Raw genomic sequence first — 20,980 nt, 5'->3', positions numbered from 1 at the left:
CCGGACCACCCTCTCCACCACCTCCTACAGGGACAGAGGAGGACTTTCTCCAGACGTCTCCTCACGCTGCCACAAGGACAGATACAGGAGAACATTCCTGCCGGCGGCTATGAGGCTCTATAACAGATCACCTCTTGCCAGATCATAGTGCAATAACTACAACAATAACTGAATACTTACACTATGTTGATCTGCACTTCACACATCTCATTTGTTTGCACTACACACATACACACATTTCATTTCATTTGCTCTGCACTCATACACACACTTTGCTTTTTGCACTCTGTCTATATTTAATATTTTTGTATTTGATTTGTCAGTGTTGTTGTGTGTTGTGTATGCATGTGTGTTGTATATTTACATATATATTTTGTTTTGTATTTTACTTTTATTTTACTTGTATACTTCTATATCTTTCATCCCTGTTTCTTATATTTTGTGTTTTGTTTTTTATTCTTGTGTGTTGCTGCTACTGTCACGACAAATTTCCCCTTGGGGATTAATAAAGTATATATCTATCTATCTATCTATACACACTACTTGGCTGGGGAATCTTATATTCAGGGAACCAGAACATCAAGTAAAACAGCCGTCCCCCATTGCAGTAGAACTGAGGTTTAAAGTAACACTTGCAACTCTCAAAAGTACGTTTAAATATTGTACCAGAGTACTTTCCCTTGAGTTGACCCAGTGCTCTCTTATGTCATCACAATGTTCACAGTATAGGAAATAAGAATGTTTTGCTATGCATAGAATGAAATGACAGATCCATTGGGGGATTTAAAATGTAATGTGGCGTCATAATCAAATTCAATGTTAATCCTAATATTGATATGCTACACTTTAATGAGACAGTTTACACATTGGCACTCAACATTATCTGGCATACAGTTAGAGCCATACATTATAGTACATGAAACATGAAAGATTGCAAGATGCACAGTGATATAATGTATATTATATATTTATATGTATATATATACACTACCGTTCAAAAGTTTGGGGTCATCCAGACAATTTAGTGTCTTCCATGAAAACTCACTTTTATTTATCAAATGAATTGAAAATTGAATAGAAAATATAGTCAAGACATTGACAAGGTTCGAAATAATGATTAATATTTGAAGTATTAATTTTGTTCTTCAAACGTCAAGCTCAAAGGAAGGCCAGTTGTATAGCTTATATCACCAGCATAACTGTTTTCAGCTGTGCAGTCATGCCATCTGCAGAAGTACTCTGATGATTCTGCAGTGGTCGGGTGTATTAGGGATGGACGGGAGGAGGAGTACAGGGCAGTGGTGAGTGACTTTGTAAAGTGGGCCGATGAGAACCACCTGCGGCTGAACGTGGCCAAGACCAGAGAGATGGTGGTGGACTTCAGGAGGAAGGCGACAGCTCCTACACCTCTGAGTGTCCTGGGAGTGGACGTGGACATGGTGGAGGAGTACAAGTACCTGGGCGTCTCCATCGACAGCCGACTGAACTGGAAGGCCAACATCAACGCTGTGTACAAGAAGGGGATGAGTCGTCTCCTTTTCCTGAGAAAGCTTCGATCCTTCAACGTGTGCAGCAAGATGCTGGAGTTATTCTACCAGTCGGTTGTCGCCAGTGTGCTGCACTTTGCCATTGTCTGCTGGAGGAGCAGCATCGAGCCGGTGACACCAGCCGTCTTAACAAACTGGTTAGGAAGGCTGGCTCCATCATCGGCTGCCAGCTGGAGCACCTGGAACAGGTGGTGGAGAGGAGGTCGTTGAAGAAACTGGTGTCCATATTGGACAACCCGGACCACCCTCTCCACCACCTCCTACAGGGACAGAGGAGTACTTTCTCCAGACGTCTCCTCACGCTCCGCTGCCACAAGGAGAGATACAGGAGAACATTCCTGCCGACGGCTATGAGGCTCTACAACAGTTCACCTCTTGCCAGATCACCCTAACCCTTCTTATATTTGTGTTTTGTTTTTTTATTCTTGTGTGTTGCTGCTACTGACTCGACAAATTTCCCCTTGGGGATTAATAAAGTATATATCTATCTATCTATCTATCTAGTCTTCTAAGGCGATTAGCAAACACAATGTACCATTAGAACACTGGAGTGATCGTTGATGGAAATGGGCCTCTATACACCTCTGGAGATATTTCATTAGAAACCAGACGTCTCCACCTAGAATAGTCATTTACCACATTAACAATGTATAGTGTGTATTTTTGATTTATGTTATCTTTATTGAAATAACAGTGCTTTTCTTTGAAAAATAAAGACATTTCTAAGTGACCCCAAACTTTTGAACGGTAGTGTATATTTATATATATATTTATGTATTTATATATATATTTCTATATATATATATATATTTTCTTTAAATATATTTCTCTATATATTTGTATATATATATTTTTATACATTTATATATTTTTATATATATATATATTCATATATGATAATACTCGGTAGACACTTGTGCCACCAGCCCTGCGGTTACCAGCCATAACAGTAAAATCTGCTTGTCTTCACTTGCATGTGGTTGGCCTCAGTAATTCTTTGTGGGTACACTTACTTACAACTTTCAAACGATTAAAAAGAGCCACATAATAAAATGACATATAAACAGTTCAAGGGGACATTAAAGTTCTGAAGCCTTAGATAAACGTTTGCTCATAAAAACGCACCAATGTGTGTACTTTCACATCTGTTTGTGTAAAAGATTAAACAAACAAGATACGTGTTATAAGCACTCAGGCTACCGGTTTCCCTCCATTTATAGCCATTGTGCTAAGCTACGCTAACCACATCCGGACACCTACTTCATTTCACTCTCAGAGGGAAAATCAATTCGAAAAATGGATTTTCTTTAAGAATGAATAATACATTAAATCATCAACTTGAAAAAAATAGCAAAATAAAGCACAGAATCAAGACTAAATTGAAAGTAACCTCGCTGTCTTTGCCTTTCCACATGCGAGGATTCATGGGTTGATAAGGAATCTTATTTTCCCCTGCATGTTAAAAACACTTGCTCTGCTTCCTGAACCAGATGTAGCACAATGAAACTCAATAGTAATGGATAATTGTTAGAATGTTTCCATGACACTGCACAGACTACAGTCTGTTATAACTAATCTAGCCTCAATGCTACGATTTAATTATTTCATTTTGAATACTCACCGCTACATATTGCAATATTTGCTAAATGCATGCGCATTGCACAATAGTCCGTAGGTCGTCGGGGAACAACGAGTGTCAATGCAATTGCGTTTTCGGTCCACATACAAAAACTACGAGGTAAAAAATACGTTAGCATGCGCGAATGTTCCGACCCAGCGTGGATGCAACAATTAGCCAGTTAGCAAGCGAAGCAACTAGAATGAAAGCCTCAAGAGCGCTTCTCAAAATGTATATTCAAGACGTGTGAAATAGTCAAGACGAGACCGTGGGCTCAAATTTGATACGACGAAAGTACACCAGCGAAACGAGAGGATGACGTGACAGAGTGACCGGTTCCCCATCCGATCCCAACATGGACACTGGAGACACATATGAAGACGATGTGTCGCTGTTATCACGTTGTTCTGGACGCAGTCAGGGAACCAGAGACATGTTAATGCCAGAAGTGGTTCATGTTTTCACCTTATTTTATAAATAGGCTACAATCATTTGAACAATACGGACTTTCTGGATTCCTCATACCACACTACTGCAGATTTAAAATGACTGGGTTGGACTGGCGAAGCAGCTTTGAAGCTTTTGGACCGCAGTGTCTGTCGGGCGTTCTTCAGCAGTACGTTTGGGGCATTCTGCTCCCGTTTGCCTCCAAACTTTAGCTATTCAGAGGAAACATCCTCCGCACGGCGTCCAAGTCGACGCTCCTCCTGAAGGTGTCGGTGGTGAAATAGTAGGCGACGGGATCCAGTACTGTGTTGAGACATGCCACCAGCAGGCTGTAGCGGTATGCAACCTGCATCCGGTACGGTATGTCTTCTCCATACAGAGAGAGGTGGACCAGGATGGCGTGGTAAGGCAGGAAGCTGAGGATGAAGATGAGGAGGCTGGTGACGATCATCCTCTGGATCTTCCTGCCGTCCACCAGGTCGGTCTGGGCCGCGGAGCTCCGGCGGACGGCACGGGCCAGACCCCAGGAGCAGATCAGCATGAGGACGAGCGGGATGCCAAACCCCACAATCAGAGTGGTTAGAACCACCGCGGGCTTCGTGGCGTAGACCGGCAGGCCGTTGAAGCAACCTTTGTGGGTGACTTGTGGGCGCTTCGATAGGTAGATTGGCACGCTGGCGCCGAAGGTGAGCATCCATATTCCGAGGCAAACCAGCGGCGCTTTCTTCCTCCCCGCCTGGACGCGGGTCGACATCGGGAAGCTGACGGCCATGCAGCGGTCGAAGCAAATGCAAGTGAGGAGAAAGATGCTCCCGTACATGTTGGCCTTCAGGACCAACCCGAGGACTTCACACAGCCACTGGGGGAGGCCGTCGAACCCCAGATGGTAGTAGATCCTCATGGGCAACGTGAGGATGAGCAGAACGTCTGCTATGGCCAGGTTAGTCATGTACACGATGGTTTGTGATCTGGATTTGGTGAGGTGGAAGAAAAAGACCAGCGCTAGGAGATTGAAAATGAACCCCACCACGGAGATGAAGGAGTACATGCACACAAAGAAGATGTTGGTGTGTCCGGCGTGGTCGGCGACGGAGCTGTTGTTCCACATCGTGACCTGAGGAACAGAACAGGGAGAAGGGAGTGGTTAGAGGAAGTCCAACGCTGCGTTCACTCTCGCAGGAGTTTACTCGCTTGACCATTTATGGCATTTTTTTCGCATCGTTTGATTCCTTCGCGCCTTAAAGGAGGCGGGGCTTATCTCTGTTTTTTGTCTCCGTAAAAACAGTTATCATTTCCATGAAGAACTAACCACTAGTTCTGCTTTATACTTGTTGTGGAACATCTAACGCCCTCGTGTTTGGGTTCATAACTTCTAAATGACATGTATGTAATAACATTAATATATCTATATATATATAGATATATTTATTTATTTATACATGACATCACCCGTAGGTTCACACAGCTCGATGACTTTCACCTCTTGTCTGAATGTCTCTTCCAGCTCCACTAGAGCAGCAGTTAGGTTCACCAGCGGTGGAGCAGCTCAACTCTGATTGGCTCTCGCAACTCGACGTCGGGTGTTTTTTTCCGCCAAAGTTGAAATATTTCAACTTGAAGCGAAAGAGGCAAATTTTTTGCCGCCGCACAATTTGCGTGAAACGCAACCATTCGCGTCTGTAAGTTAACTTTGCACGCGATGTACCCGCACGAAAATGTGCAGCGTGGTTGAGGAGGTGACCCCATGCTAAGCCCCGCCCCCCCACGCTCACTAACTGGACTCCCTGAAGAAATATTGTCTTATTTTTGCAACAACAACAAAAAAGAATAGAAGCAGACAGAAGGCGACAGTACGTGTTCGGAGAAATGATCCATGATGTCAAACTGATTCAGAGCCTGACACCGGTTAAAAAGATAAAGCTGGAGGTCAGTGAACCACCACGTCATCTGGCAATGAAATGAATGAACAGCACTATTCCTGTATGTCTTTATTCACTGTTACAATAATTAAAAAGCATAAGCCATGTGTGTATACTTTCAGTTTGTATACAGTCGTATTAATGATGTGCTAACTGTGCTAAGGTTAGCTCCACTGGGAGCAATGACGATCTTTAAAATATTCTTATTTTTTAGTCAGAAATGTGATATTATATGCTGTGAAAATAGAATAATACACATCTTTAAGTGCAGTTTAAAAGAACAGTGTACCAAAGTATATATTGTTCAATATTATCATCCGTGTTATTCTACAAATATTGACGATGATCGCTTATTTCTGACATCAAAGTCTGACCCCAGAAACGAGGTCAGGCTACTGCAGGCTTCATTGTGATAATCTACTAAATCTACTAATCTTGAGTCTGCCAGATGATCATCTGGCAGAATCAGTTTTAAAATCAAAAGAGGTAATCATAATATCCAAAAATATGTGTATATGTATATGTATATTCAATGTGGGCCAATGATAATATGAATAAAGCGCCGTGCATGAAGAGGAGCGGCGCCTGTGTTCTCAGTGCAGCTCCTGGTGGAAAGCAGAACTTACGTGTGTTAGTTGCGTTGATGCAATCTGCAATTTATAATCAAAAGATCTTTAATGTTTTATGGGGATGAAATAAAACACTTTATATCATCAAACATAATAATATTAATAAGAATGCATTTAATTTATATAGTGCTTTTTAAGGTACTCAAAGACACTTTACAATCCTGTTACATTCACACACCGTAGACACAGCCACAGGGAGCAATTCAGGGTTAAGTGTCTTGCTCAAGGACACACCGACTAGGGCGGGAATTGAACCGGCAACGCCCGACAACTGTTTGTTAAACTGGGCGCACCTGATGCCCTTGCTATGACTCCATTACAGTGCACATGCTCACACACACTTACAGTCTGTTTCCATCAGCACATGCATGTTCTGTTCTTCATGTGAACTTGCGTGTGCAGGAGAACACGCTGCAGCTCAGGTAGAAAGTGACTTTACCTGTCGAGTGATCAGAAGAGGTGAGAATCCAGAGGCAGAGGAGGGAAGTGTGTGTGTCACCCATCAAGTGTTTATAACAGGGTGTCACCTCAGCTTCCTGCCACTCTGTGTGAGGCACAGGAAGTTGACCAATATTCAGATGTCTCTCTCTCTCTCTTTTTTTTCTCTCTCTCTCTCTCTCTCTCTCTTTGAAACCTGCTGCTGTAATCATATTAACACGTGAGAAATGCTTGTCAACACATTGATATTTTGTCTGATTGAATCAATTTAATTTATTTCTCCCTTTTTTTAATCCGACCCTATTTCAAGGCCTGTTCCAGTTCAAGAGCCCCTCATATACATGTAGCATATATTCACACAATTTAATGTGTATATGTATGATTAATATTCAGATGTATTCATTGTATATGTGATTAACAGCCAGTAGCTCTGTGTTCTTGTTCTATTTGTGTTCTTGTTCCTTATTTATTTTATTCTTATTTGTCGTGACTCTTTTCTCTACCTGCACTTCTTACCTTTTCCTTCTCTCTGCTGTTGAATTAATACAAGTTTATTTCATCTTAACTTATCAACGCAAAATAATTAAATCAGCGACGTGTTGGACATTTTTAAGTTCATAAAATAGAAACACTTCCGGTCTGATTTGACACATTAGCACACTGACACGACTGAGAGGAAGCCTGCGGACAAGTTATATAGGCCATGACGTCATTAATACTCAGTCACCGCCTACCAGTTATATCCTGTTAGACAGTGCCCCCTAGTGGATAACACATAAACAACATTAACGACTAATGAAACGTAAAGATAACGTAACACAGATCGACTATATGTACATCTAGAAAGAGTCATAAGAAACATAAATATCCGACAGTAGAGCAGAGATGTAGAAGTTGAGCTATTTAACAACATTGTGAGGGATGGAGGAGACCTAGACCTCGTGGCGCAACGGTAGCGCGTCTGACTCCAGATCAGAAGGTTGCGTGTTCAAATCACGTCAGGGTCAGTCGTTTTTCATCAGTGTCGTGAAATGTGTTTTTACATTTTACGGCCAACATGTTTCAGGGGTGAATACATATAATTCGTCAATGCCAACATGAAGTAGTTATCATAATAAGAAGACTGGTTTGAATAAAAAGGGAACATTAAAAGTCCAACATTTAAAGTTTCAGTCATGCAAAAGTATGTATACATATTAAAAAATGTAGTTATATGAGTATAGAAAATAAGTAAATTGGAAATATAGAATAACCTTTAATGTCTCTTTGTTATGTATCGCTTGTTTGATGTATGTGCTATTAAATGTTTTTATATTTTATTACAATTTTAGTCGTATATTAAATATTTGCTCTAAGTAAACATTGTATTGGAGCTATTTATTTTGACATTTGTATTTATTTTTATTTTAAAGTAATATTGAATATTCATTGGTAATTTAGGTTATATTTTGATATGTTAGAAGAGCTTTTTTCTCATGATAGTTTTAGTTTAGTTTATTCATTGCGATTGTTATTTAAATATGTGTAGTTGTAGGATTGGTTACTGATTGCGTAACACTGTGTTTATATGGAGGTGTGGGTAGCTTCAGGACCAGCATGCACCTGGGTTGCCGATCGTGTTTTACCAGCACACGAAGGCAGTGTCAACATTTTTGTTTTGTAAATACATTACAAGAATAATTACATAATGGACATTACTTTCTTTTGGCTGCGTCAACTTAAACCCACACAGTGTGTCAGTGGCAATTAGATTTAAAACCATTAAAGAACCCAAACAAATGGATCCTATTTTATTGTTTTATTATCTCAATGTTGTCGCTGGTGGAAGCAGAGCCGACTTTACCTTTTGAGTTTTACAGTCAGGCCGTTACTCTATACTACAGTATTCATTCACAAGTCATTTATTTTGTCTGCCTCCTCTGTTAGCTTATGTTCAGAACTTTATTACAAAATATCTTTAAACATATAGAGTTACAAATACAACATACATATTTCTTGTTTGTTTTGAACCATCTACAGTCTACGATCGAAACAAGTAAATAGTCGAGGAGTTCATAATTCATGGATCACCCCAGTCATTCCTCTTGAAGAACTTTAAAACAACGATGATGATTTGGACAGTGGCTGCGCTGCATTAATGAAGATGATTACGATGATGATGATGATGATGATGATCCCCGTCATTTCTTCTTCAAGAGGTCATGGTGTGTAGTAGTTGAGCTCACTGAAGGCAGAGAGGCGGGGGTTACTTTATGTACATTTACATTATTACTGGTCAGGATGACACACACACAAATACTTTTGTTGTGAAAAGCCATCCCTCTGTTTTTGTTACAAGAAAACAGTTAACTGTAACATCGACACTGGAGGAGCTCGACTTCTTTCAATTATCCAGCTGAAAGATCCATCACAGTGGTTTTTAGGTGCTAAATCTAGCAAGAAAGTTGCCAAGTCAGCAAAACTGACAGCTCAAATCACCTGATTGGACAAGCTTATGACAGACACTGGATATATATATATATATATATATATATATATATATATATATATATTTATATATATGTAAATATATACATATATGTGTATATATATATGTTTATATATGTATATATATATGTGTGTATATATTTATATATATGTAAATATATACATATAATTATATATATATGTATATATATACATATAAATGTTTATATATGTATATATATATGTGTATATATATATTTATATATATATAAATATATACATATATTTATATATATGTATATATATATATATGTATATACCAACCCTGCTTTTAATTTAGCCCCCAGCCTTGTGGGTGTAAACCTTAATTCCAGTCGCTGATTCCTTTTTTGGGGGATACTTTTGGGCATTTTTACAGACTTATTGGTTGGGGTTCAAAGGTCACATGTTCGTCGTTGACTAGAGACGTCTTCCAACCCTGAGCATTTGCGAAAGAGCAAAATGGCCACCGTGTGAATACGGTGAATCCCGACTGAATAGAGACGAGGCAGACGGCGGTGCGTTCGAGTGCATCCTTTCAGAACAAGTAGAAAGAACAACCCCCCCCCACACACACACACACACCTTTTTAGTTTCTCCTGTTACCGTTCTCTGCTCTCACCTCTTTGCCGCAGGTGCCGCAGATACATCCAAAGAGTCCGTTGATCATCTGGATGAGACAGAATACGAGCTCCACGCACGCCGCCACCAGCAGGGTGGAGAACAGGCCCACGTTGAACTCCACCACGTTCTTGGGCAGTATGCACCATGTCCACTGGTCCTTATCGGACAGGTAGCTCCCGCCGCTGCAGAGGAGGAGAGCGATGAATTTTATTTAGCCGACGCCGGAGTCCTCATCGATGTGAGCGGGGTCCGCCCGCGGAGGACGTACGTGTTGTTGAAGGGCGTCCCCCATTCGGGGATGGGGTGCAAAATGTTGCTCCACAAGCAGGTGGGCCCGTTGGAAAGGCCCAGGGCGGCCACGCTCAGGCTGTACACGGCGCCGACCGCGCCCAGCGCTGCAAAACCAATGGACAGGAACATCTGCGTGGAGGTCAGATTCAACCGTGACACACTGCGACTGTCTGGAGAACTTCATATTTACATTTGTTTATGTCCATCACGGACGTCTGTATTTTTTTATGTCACCTTTATTTTCTTTTTTTATTGCGACATTAGCTCCCTATTAATTTGTTGACTGTTTCTGCAATGCAAATACACTTAATTATTAACTTTTATATACTTTTATTCCGTCTGAATATTTAATATTGCTTATGTATTTTTCTTACTGTTTTTATACTTTTTAATTAAAAAAAATATTACTGTTCTACTGAGCACCTGCTGCTGTAATCCTGCAATTTACCAACTGAGGGCCTAATAAATAAATATCTTATCTTATCTTAGGAGTGTGCTTTTGGATTTCTTAAAGAGACAGTGGTTTGGTATTTGGCGACATCTAGAGGCGTGGTTGCAGGAGGCCGACGTAAACAAATGCCAGAGGCGGCGTTTGGTTTGTCCCTTCTGGGCTACTGTAGAAAGACGGTGGACTACGTGAAGAGAATATAGATATGTTTAGATATATCTTTTATCAAAAACGCATAACTCTTCATTCATGGTGATTATACACTCATAAAAACATAGTTCTGAATATAATATTCCATTTCTGCAAATAGTGCGACTGCACTGTTCCTTTAAGTGTCTTCTGTGACCTCATTTTATATGACATTGCTTGACCTTGGACTTCAAGTGCTGCTATTGAGGAGCCACAGATAACAATTGTGAAAATCAGATTTGCTTGAGTGGAGTAATCGGGTAACATCGGAACGTATTCCTTTGACCGCAATAAACACATAATATTATATAGCGTCCCCTTCGTGCAGCTGCCGTAGTGCCGTTCACGATACAACCACTAGGGGGTGCAGAGTCAGACTCTTACTTTGTATCGAAAAAGTGTCACAGTACAGATTCTTTAATGTCTTTTTTTAAAAGAAGATTGTTACGCTTCACAGAGAAAAGTGTAGAGGATGAAGTATGAGCGTGATGGTGATAACATGGGCGTGAACGTGTCTCCCGGGACTCACCCCACAGCGGTTGGCACAGCAGCTCTTAGTGCTGGTCAGGTGGATGTGGATGGCAGGAATGAGGACCTGACAGCAGAAGAGAGAGAGGCGTCATATTTAAGATACGTCATGAGAGAAAGAATCACATTTCCATGAAGACGGATCAACAGACGGATACAATAAAAAACAAACAAATGAATGAAGTCGCTGATATCCTGACTTTTAATCCCCAAGTATGAGTCATGCTCCAAATACCGTGGAGCCTACAACTCCCACAATGCAACACGCCTCGTCTCAGTTTGAAAACACAGTTGTAATTCACGATGACGTCATCTGGGTGTTTTTCTTCTTCTTTTCTTTCTGGTTTTGACGAAGTTTCCTGAGAGCCGCACTAAAGGTCGGGTCGGACTTCCCATGATGCATCCTGCTCTCTTAAAAAACGCTGTTCCCGTATGAAGAAAACTGCTCTTGTCAATTACGTCCAAAGTTAAAACGTATTTTCAACCAGATTACATCCGTCGGTGACGTATCGCAAACATAGGACCTTCACCCAGGTGACTTTCACCCAGCGATTTAGGAGACTTTCACCCAGGCGACTTTCACCCAGGCGACTTTCACCCAGGCGACTTTCACTCAAGCGACTTTCACCCAGGAGACTTTCACTCAAGCGACTTTCACCCAGGAGACTTTCACCCAAGGGACTTTCACCCAGGAGACTTTCACTCAAGCGACTTTCACTCAAGCGACTTTCACCCAGGAGACTTTCACTCAAGCGACTTTCACCCAGGAGACTTTCACCCAAGGGACTTTCACTCAAGCGACTTTCACCCAGGAGACTTTCACCCAGGAGACTTTCACTCAAGCGACTTTCACCCAGGAGACTTTCACCCAGGAGACTTTCACATAGGAGACTTTCACCCAGGAGACTTTCACATAGGAGACTTTCACCCAGGAGACTTTCATCCAGGATACATTTACATAGGTGACTTTCACCCAGGTGACTTTCACCCAGCGACTTTCACCCAGGAGACTTTCACATAGGAGACTTTCACAGCCGTTACGCAACAGATGTATTTATCTGTAAGCCAAACCAGGATGTTTTATTAAATTTTACCGAGTAGTGTTGTTGTTGTTGTTGTTGTTGTTTTTTAACAGTTACCACGTTTTTAAATGTGCGTAATCTGGGAGAAAATATGTTTCCGGCGAACGTAACTGAGACGGAGAGAATGCCGTTTAAGCTGCACGGGAACGCCATTTTGAATCGGAGACAGGGTTACGCTCTCTTCCACCAGGTAGTCTGAGTAGATATATATATATGTATGTATATATATATATATTTATGGACCTTAATCCCATGTATTCTTCCCTCGAGCTACTCACTATGACTCCTCCCCCGATCAGGCCTGCCATGTATTTGACCTCCTGGGTAATGCGCGGCGTTTCCTTTCCGTCCTCGGACGCGTACGTCGTTTTGAAGTCCGGGAAGAAGAGCATGATGTTGCAGATGATGGACACCGCCGCCATCACGTAGAGGGGGATGGCGATGAACTTGGAACAGGCTCCTGTGCACATGGTGTCTGAGGATGGTCGTCGAGAAGGTGAACAAAATAAAGACAAACGTCTAGAAATCCCCAAAAAGTACGCTCCTCTTCTGAGACGTCAACGAGCAGCTCGGTGCATCAGGTGTGACAGAAGGGAAGGGTTTGACGAGATATTTGACGGTTTGGAGGGTGGAGGGTATGAAGGTGGAGCTACGGGTGATAAGCCGGAGTATCACCCGTTTTATGGCCCAGACTTTATGCCATGGGTGTGTGTGTGGGTGTGTGGGTGTGTGTGTGTGTTTGTGTTTCCTAAAGAGCCATAAAGCCTGCGGTCACACAACAAACGCCTCCTGAACAGAAGACACATGATTAAAGTTATTTTCTTTAGGAGATTTATATGAAATCCTTTTGGCTAATGGTGGAAAGTAACTAATTATTTTTACTCGAGTACAGTACATGTTGGAATACTTGGCTTGGGTATCTCTATAAGGTCAATAATTTACTTTTTACGTCACTACATCCAACTGCTTTAAAAAAATACTTTTTGAATTTTTTTAAAAAGCTTATAAAATATTAAGCTTTAAAAAAATAATTCAACAATCAAACATCTGAACACATGAGGTATTTTGACAATCCTTTATTTCACAATCACAGGGGAATATTTTGAGTAAAAAGTAATATTAATTCTAATATTACTTTCAGTAAACTCTCGTTTTTCTGAACTTGTGCATATTTACTTTGACTGAACACACAAACACACACAAACACACAAACGCACACACAATCAGCTATTGTCCTGCAAACTGTGTGTGTGTCTGTCTGTCTGTGTGTGTTGGTGTGTGTGTGTGTGTGTGTGTGTGTGTGTGTGTGTGTGTGTCTGTCTGTGTGAGTGTGTCTGTGCGTATGTGTGTTGTTAATATAATACACTGTATACCTTCTGAAGTTGAACATTAATATATTTAGTAAATTCTACATTAGTGAACAATATTAAAATATTATAATATACTGTAATAATTATACATAATATACTGTAATAATAATAATACATAATAATATACTGTAATAATAATAATAAATAATAATATACTGTAGTAATAATAATACATAATAATGTACTGTAGTAATAATAATACATAATAATATACTGTAATAATAATAAATAATAATGTACATTAATGATAATAAATAATAATATACCATAGTAATAATAATAGATAATACATAATAATGTACTGTAATAATAATACATAATATACTGTAATACTAATACATAATAATATACTGTAGGAATAATAATTCATAATAATATACTGTAGGAATAATAATACATAATAATATACTGTAATAATAATACATAATAATATACTGTAATAATAATAATAAATAATAATGTACAGTAATGATAATAAATAATAATATAATGTAGTAATAATAATAGACTGTAGTAATAATAATAAATAATACATAATAATGTACTGTAATAATAATACATAGTAATATACTTTAATAATAATACATAATAATGTACTGTAATAATAATAAACACAATAATATAATGTAATAATAATAATACATAATAATATAATATAATAATAATAATACATAATATACTGCAATAATAATAATAAATAATAATATAATGTAGTAAGAATAATAATACATAATAATGTACTGAAATAATAATACATCAAAATATACTGCAATAAAAAAACTGTAATAATAATAAACACAATAATATAATGTAATAATACATAATATACTGTAATAATAATAAAATACTGTAATAACAATAATAAATAATAATATACTGTAGTAATAATAATTCATAATAATGTACTGTAATAATAATACACAATATTATACTGTAATAAGAATAATACATAATAATATACCGTAATAATAATAATATAATACTGTAGTAATAATAATAAATAATAATGTGCTGTAGTAATAATAATACATAATAATTTATATATATTTATATATTGCGTCCAGAAATCTGACTCAGAATAATGTGGTGGAGCATAATAAATGTACTTAGTTACATTAGATGATGCAACTGCAGGAGAAAGGAACATAAACAATGAGAAAAACAATCCCAGTGGTGTAATAATAATAATAATAAAATGTAATAATATAATAATAACAGTACATGAAGCAGAAATATGTCTTGGCTGATGTTGATTTAATGTTTTTTTTATCGCATATATCACATTTAAAAACACTGTTTCTATACAACTTTGAAGGGACTTATCGAACCTCATTTCTTGTTCTGGTAGGAACTCATCAAAACGATTATTCATCCTGAGGAATGCAAATTATGCAAATTACAGACACAACAAAAGTCCCCGTGTCCACGTCTCTTCCGTCTCTTCTGAGTCGGCACGTCAAGCTTTTTTTAAATTAACCTGAACGAGAAGTATCTTTTATCAGAACCGAGATAAATAGCTTCCATTTAGAAGAAGGACACGTCCGTGTCGTGTGTGTGTGTGTGTGTGTGTGTTTGTGCGCACACACACACACACACACACACACACACATAACTGGAAGCTCTTTATCTGGGTTTGATTGTTTCTACATAGAAGATGATATAGTGACACGGTTCCAAAAACGTACAGCCTAGTAGAAGGACACGTCCGTGTGTGTGTGTGTGTGTGTGTGTGTGTGCGTGTGTGTGTGTGTGTGCATGGGTGTGTGTGTGCGTTTATGATTTCATTACCTTATCCGTGTCTTATGACACTGTATTCAAATGTGTAGGTATAGGGAGTATGCAAATGGACTTTGGCCAACAGCTGTCATAGATACGCACACCTAAACACACCTACACACACACACACACACACACACACACACAGTCATGCTGTTCCATTACTGCCGTCTTATCTCTGGAGAAGTGAAGTTTACCCTGACCCCTGAATCTATGAGTATGTTATGAGTAATAATGAAGAGCAATGACAGAGCCAGAGTCATTGAGATACTGAGAAATATCCATATATATATGGATATATATATATCTATATGTGTGTGTGTGTGTGTGTGTGTGTGTGTGTGTGTGTGTGTGTGTGTGTGTGTGTGTGTGTGTGTGTGTGTGATCTGTCCGTCTGTCCACAGCCTCATCATGTATTCGTTGTGCTCGTTTATGACTGTATGTTTCGAGGACATCTCCCGGTTGCTATGATACGCAGTGATTGTTTATTGGCTGCTGACTCGTCTCTCCTCCGATCAATAACCGCTTCACAACGTCCGTAGAGCGGTTTGCTTTCGTTCTGCAGATCACTGCCAAAAAGTTATGATCGGCTAAATTAAGGCGCGATAAGAAATGAATCCATGTTTTTTCTGTTCTTCATCGCCATCTTGGCTGTAAGGGGGCCCGGGAGGGACAATCGAGTGAATCATAGATCGTCTATAACAGGGGTCACACATATGTTGACCAATGGGTGTCCAGGACTTTAAACCAAATTTCCATGACCATTTTTTAAAAATCTTGGTGTATACATGAAAAAGTGAGAACATGTCGTATTTAAACTAACAAAGAGAATTCCAAAGCATACATTATATAACACAAATGACACAAATGAATGATAAACAATAGTTTGATTAAAAGAATAAACATGTATGTCTTTTCAGTTACGGTGCGTTACGGTGCGTTCACTTGCAGTGCGGAAAACGTGGGACTATGAAGAGAGCGTCTGCTGGCTTATATTTAGAGCGTCATTCTTTTAAAAAGCTTATTCATTTCTTTAAAACTCAGTGTAAATTAACATATGAATATAACACATTTTCCATGACTTTTCCAAAACTTTGAGGATTTATTTTTCTTTCCCAGGACTTTTCCAGGCCTGGAAATAACCATTTCCCCCCCCAGGTTTTCCATGATCGTACAAACCCTGTATAAGTAGTTTGTGGTCACCAGAAACAAAAAACACAGTGAAAGGGTTAAAGTTGGAAGACACGGACGAGTACCAGCAACCTGTCAATCACAAGGAAGCCCCGCCCTAAAGAGTGGAGATGGAGACCCACCGGTTGGTGGAGATCTGCACTGTGAGGACATGTTTTTGTCATCAGTCCCTGAACCAGTCACAGAGGAGGTCAAAGGTCTCGGACCTGGACTCAATGGATGCATTTAGAGACCATCAGTATTTAACCTCCACTGGTGAGGACCATGGCACGCTGACTTCATCACTATAGTTCGCAGTATTGTTGTCATATTTCCAAGATAATCAACAACCTTTTTTTTCTTTCTTTTTTCCACAAAATAAAATAATAAATGAGTTTATAATCAGCTGGCCCTGGAGTTTAGACTCTCAGGTTAACGACCTCACTGTTGGTGATTGACTTTCCAAAGGTCGAATGGCGATTTGTGTGAAAGTAATCAGGATAAAGATGAATATTAAGATTTGACTCCATAAACATTACAACCCCGGAAAACAAACCTCGGGAATCACAGCTTTAAAACTCACGGGGAGCGTGATCGTCGTCTTAATTTGGTGAAATACAGATTTTAATGGAATACCCCCCCCCCTCTGCAGGATCACAGCTCTGTGAAAGTTCTGCAGTGTTTATCTAAACGACGATAATAATAGACCTGCGGACGCTTTATGGCTTTCTGCTTTATGGCGAAGGTTCCGTTAACCTCCTCTCCGTGCCTGGTACTGCCACTCTGACACTCACACACACCCACCCACACACACACACACACATGATCTGCATGCGTGAGGGAAACCAGGAGAATTCAAGGGGAGATCCCGCTCTTTGAATTACAGACCAGCACAAGAACAGGTCCACTGAGTTGATGAGGGCCAATAAAATCAGGCCGCATAATTAAGTGTTAAAATAAATATCTCACCACCGGACCGAGAGTCCAGCTGCTTCCGGTGCCGTGGAAGTTGAGCCTCCCGCAGATAAAGAAAATAGGGTAAAGATTTGAACTAATAGATAATTCAATTCAGTTTATTTGTATAGCCCATTTTCACAAATTATACATTTGTCTAAGAGTGCTTTACAATCTGTACATCAACGTGAAACTCCCCCAGTTAATCCAGGGTTCACGCGCATGTTGACCGATGGGCTCCAGGACTTTAAACCAAATGTCCAAAATGTACATTTTGTGAAATCTCGGTGTAAACATAAAAAAGTGAGAAAATGACGTATTTAAACTAACAATGAGTATTCCAAAGCATACAGTGTCACACTTTAAATGACAAAATGAATGAGAGACAATAGTTTGATGAAAAGAATGAACATCGATGTCTTTTCAGTTACGGTGCGTTCACTTGCAGCGCGGAAAGTTTGCGCTGGAAGTAAGAAAGAGCGAATTGCAGCTTAATTTTTTAATGTCTTTCTTTTTAAAGCATATTATTTAAAACTTTTCCAAATGTTTTGGGATTTTCTTTTTTTCAAAGTATTTTTCCAAACCTGGAAAAGTCCTGGAATTTATAAAATGGTTATTTCCAGGACTTTTCCAGGTTTTCCACGACCGCACGAACCCTGTGATGACTTATGTTAAAGACGACGACTGTTATGTTTCAATGTGACGTCATCAAACGGAAAACTTTTGGTGGATTCAGGAGAAAATGGGTATTATGGGATGTTTTCTTATGTTATGTAGCCTAAGAATCTCTCACTGGAGCATTAATAAACATTTAATAAACATACGCAGGCTCCCCCCCAAGCCCATGGAGAGCGTAGCGTGAGAGATAACGCTGACCCAGCTCAAGGTACAGCCAACTGTGTGTGTGATTAAGTCTTTCAACATCAAGGTGTGTGTGTGTGTGTCTCCCCACAAGGTTGCAGGTATTTATGGTCTCCAGCGGTGGAAACATGACGCACCAGTTATGTGAAGATATCCCAACAGGGAAGTAGATCATTATAAATTATTAACATACAATTAATATGTTCTCATCGAAGCCGCCGGACTCCATCCATAAAACACACCTCCTTCCTCCTCCGTTGCTCTCCCCTTTTTTTATCTATTTTTTGGGAGTTTCTCCTGAATCCGCCGTGAGGTCAAAGGTCAGGGATGTCTGTGTACAGACTGTAAAGCCCTCTGAGGGGAGGTTGTGATTGGTGATATTGGTCTTTATGAAATAAACTGATTGAAATTCAAACTCCTAAAAAAGACATGAAACGGTCTCTCTACGTCTCTGCTTTTAGAGTTTCTTACATTCTTAAACTAAACTAGCTTGATGGCGCGGCTGTGTCCAGATGGCGCGGCTGTGTCCAGACGCCGTCGAGGTAGCTCCGCGGAGATTGTGCGCTCTTTTAGTTTTTGTGTTTATTTTTAATGTTTTCTTTGCCACAAACACATCGGCACTAACAGCATACGACCGCAGCACACTTTTGGACATAAACTTTTGCGCAAAACAAGGGTTTTTGTCCACTTTTTCCATCGATCCAGCGTGGCCGGCCGAGATCGTACGAGCGAACCACAACAACAATAGTGGAGCCGCTACTACGGGGGGACGACGAAAACATCGAGGGAAACGGAGCGGAATTCGGAACAGACTGAGAGTTCAAGCCCACCGTCCACCTCTGCCCAGCATCCTTCTTGCCGTTAGTCTCTGGAAAATAAGATGGATGATGTTAGGGCAAGGATCAGATTCCAACGGGACATGAGGGACTGTAACATCTTTTGTCTGACGGAAACATGGCTGACCCCGCTGGTGCCGGATCGAGTCATATGCCCAACCGAGTCCTTCTCTGTTTTCCGTGCAGACAGAACGGAAGAGTCTGGTAAATCTAAGGGTGGAGGGGTTTGCTTCATGACTAACAACAAGTGGTGCGACCCCAAGAACATTAAGACTCTTTCTCGTTCCTGCTCGCCGAACCTGGAACATCTGACGATCTCATGCCGTCCATTCTACCTTCCCCGGGAGTTCAGCTCGGTCATCACCACAGCCGTCTACATTCCACCACAAGCGGACACCGACGTAGCACTATCGGACCTACATGATGTGTTATGTCGGCATCAGAACAAGTATCCCGACGGCTGTGGTGGTGGCTGGGGACTTTAATAGGCAAACCTAAAAAAGTCATGCCGAACTTTCACCAGCATATTACGTGTGCTACCAGAGGAAAGAACGTTGGACCACTGCTATCGCCATTCAAGAGAGGCTACAAGGCTGTCTCTCTCCCTCCGTTCGGCAAATCAGACCATGCCGCCATTTTTCTGCTTCCGGAGTACCGACAAAAGATCGCGGAAGCGGTAGTGACGAGGAACGAAGCGGTGGTCTGACCAATCAGAGGCTGAGCTACAGGACGCTCTGCGTGTCGCGACTGGGACATGATCCAATCCAGTTCCAGTGACGCCAGCGAGTTTTGGAAGTAGCAATGAGCCTCATAGCAACGCTTAGCGGACACCATCGTCCCCACGGTAAAAGCTAGGGTCTTTCCTAACCAAAAGCCGTGGGTTGATAGATCCATCCGTGAAGCTGTGAACGCCCGCACTGCTGCCTATAACTCCGGTCTTGTATCCGGCAACAGAGACGAGTACAAGGCAGCGGTCTATGGACTGAGGAGGGCGTGAAGGAGGCCAAGAGGAGGTACCGAGACAGAGTGGAATCACAGATGGAGCAGCGCGACACCAGGCGCCTATGGCAGGGGCTACGGACTATCACAGACTACCAGAGCAGACCCGCGCTATGGTGAGTGCCGACGCATCCCTAGCGGACGACCTGAACTCATTTTATGCACGGTTTGAGGCTAGCAACAACAGCGCTAGCTCGCCGGCTAACAACAACACCGTTAGCGTAGCCGAGGTGAGTTCTACCGCTGGGGATGAACACACACTCTCTGTGACCGAGCACAGTGTGAGGAGGGCTCTGTTGAGGGTGAACACCAGGAAAGCTGCAGGTCCAGATGGCATATCTGGACGAGTACTGAAGACCTGTGCTAACCAGCTAGCTCCAGTGTTCACCACAATATTCAACCTCTCCCTGGCTGAGTCCGTGGTCCCCGCCTGCTTCAAGAGATCCACTATTGTCCCTGTGCCCAAGAATGCTTCTCCAGCATGTATGAATGACTACCGACCGGTGGCCCTCACCTCGGTGGTCATGAAATGCTTTGAGAGGCTGATAAAGGACTACATCTGCGCCTTCCTCCTTCCTCCATGGACCCGCTGCAGTTTGCTTATCGCCCAAACAGATCCACGGATGATGCTGTCTCCCAGGTACTGCACACCACACTCTCTCATCTGGACAGCCAGAGGGGGGGCTATGTGAGACTGCTGTTCATTGATTATAGTTCAGCTTTCAACACCATAGTACCCTCCAGACTGG

At 40.9% G+C, this 20,980-nt stretch overlaps 2 protein-coding genes and 1 non-coding gene across 3 annotated transcripts; 1 reads left to right on the top strand and 2 right to left on the bottom strand.

The window, feature by feature from the left end:
• Positions 1–3,820: 3,820 nt before the first annotated feature.
• LOC130212173 (lysophosphatidic acid receptor 6) lies at positions 3,821–4,720 on the bottom strand. The gene has a single exon (XM_056443311.1). It carries the CDS (start codon positions 4,718–4,720, stop codon positions 3,821–3,823), a length of 900 nt encoding a protein of 299 aa, XP_056299286.1.
• Positions 4,721–7,533: 2,813 nt separating this feature from the next.
• Positions 7,534–7,605, top strand: trnaw-cca (transfer RNA tryptophan (anticodon CCA)). The gene has a single exon. It is a non-coding gene; the product is annotated as a tRNA-Trp (tRNA).
• An 859-nt stretch (positions 7,606–8,464) lies between these two features.
• tm4sf21b (transmembrane 4 L six family member 21b) lies at positions 8,465–12,775 on the bottom strand. The gene is made up of 5 exons (XM_056442958.1): positions 12,544–12,775; positions 11,185–11,250; positions 9,996–10,147; positions 9,726–9,909; positions 8,465–8,822 (listed from the first exon to the last, which is right to left on the bottom strand). The coding sequence occupies exons 1-5, from the start codon at positions 12,733–12,735 to the stop codon at positions 8,820–8,822; spliced, it is 597 nt and encodes a 198-aa protein (XP_056298933.1). The 5' UTR covers positions 12,736–12,775; the 3' UTR covers positions 8,465–8,819.
• Positions 12,776–20,980: the final 8,205 nt, after the last annotated feature.

This window comes from Pseudoliparis swirei, chromosome 21 (assembly GCF_029220125.1).
Source record: "Pseudoliparis swirei isolate HS2019 ecotype Mariana Trench chromosome 21, NWPU_hadal_v1, whole genome shotgun sequence".
NCBI lineage: Eukaryota > Metazoa > Chordata > Actinopteri > Perciformes > Liparidae > Pseudoliparis > Pseudoliparis swirei.
The sequence above is the reverse complement of the archived record's forward strand: the minus strand, read 5'-3'. Positions and strand labels throughout refer to the sequence as shown.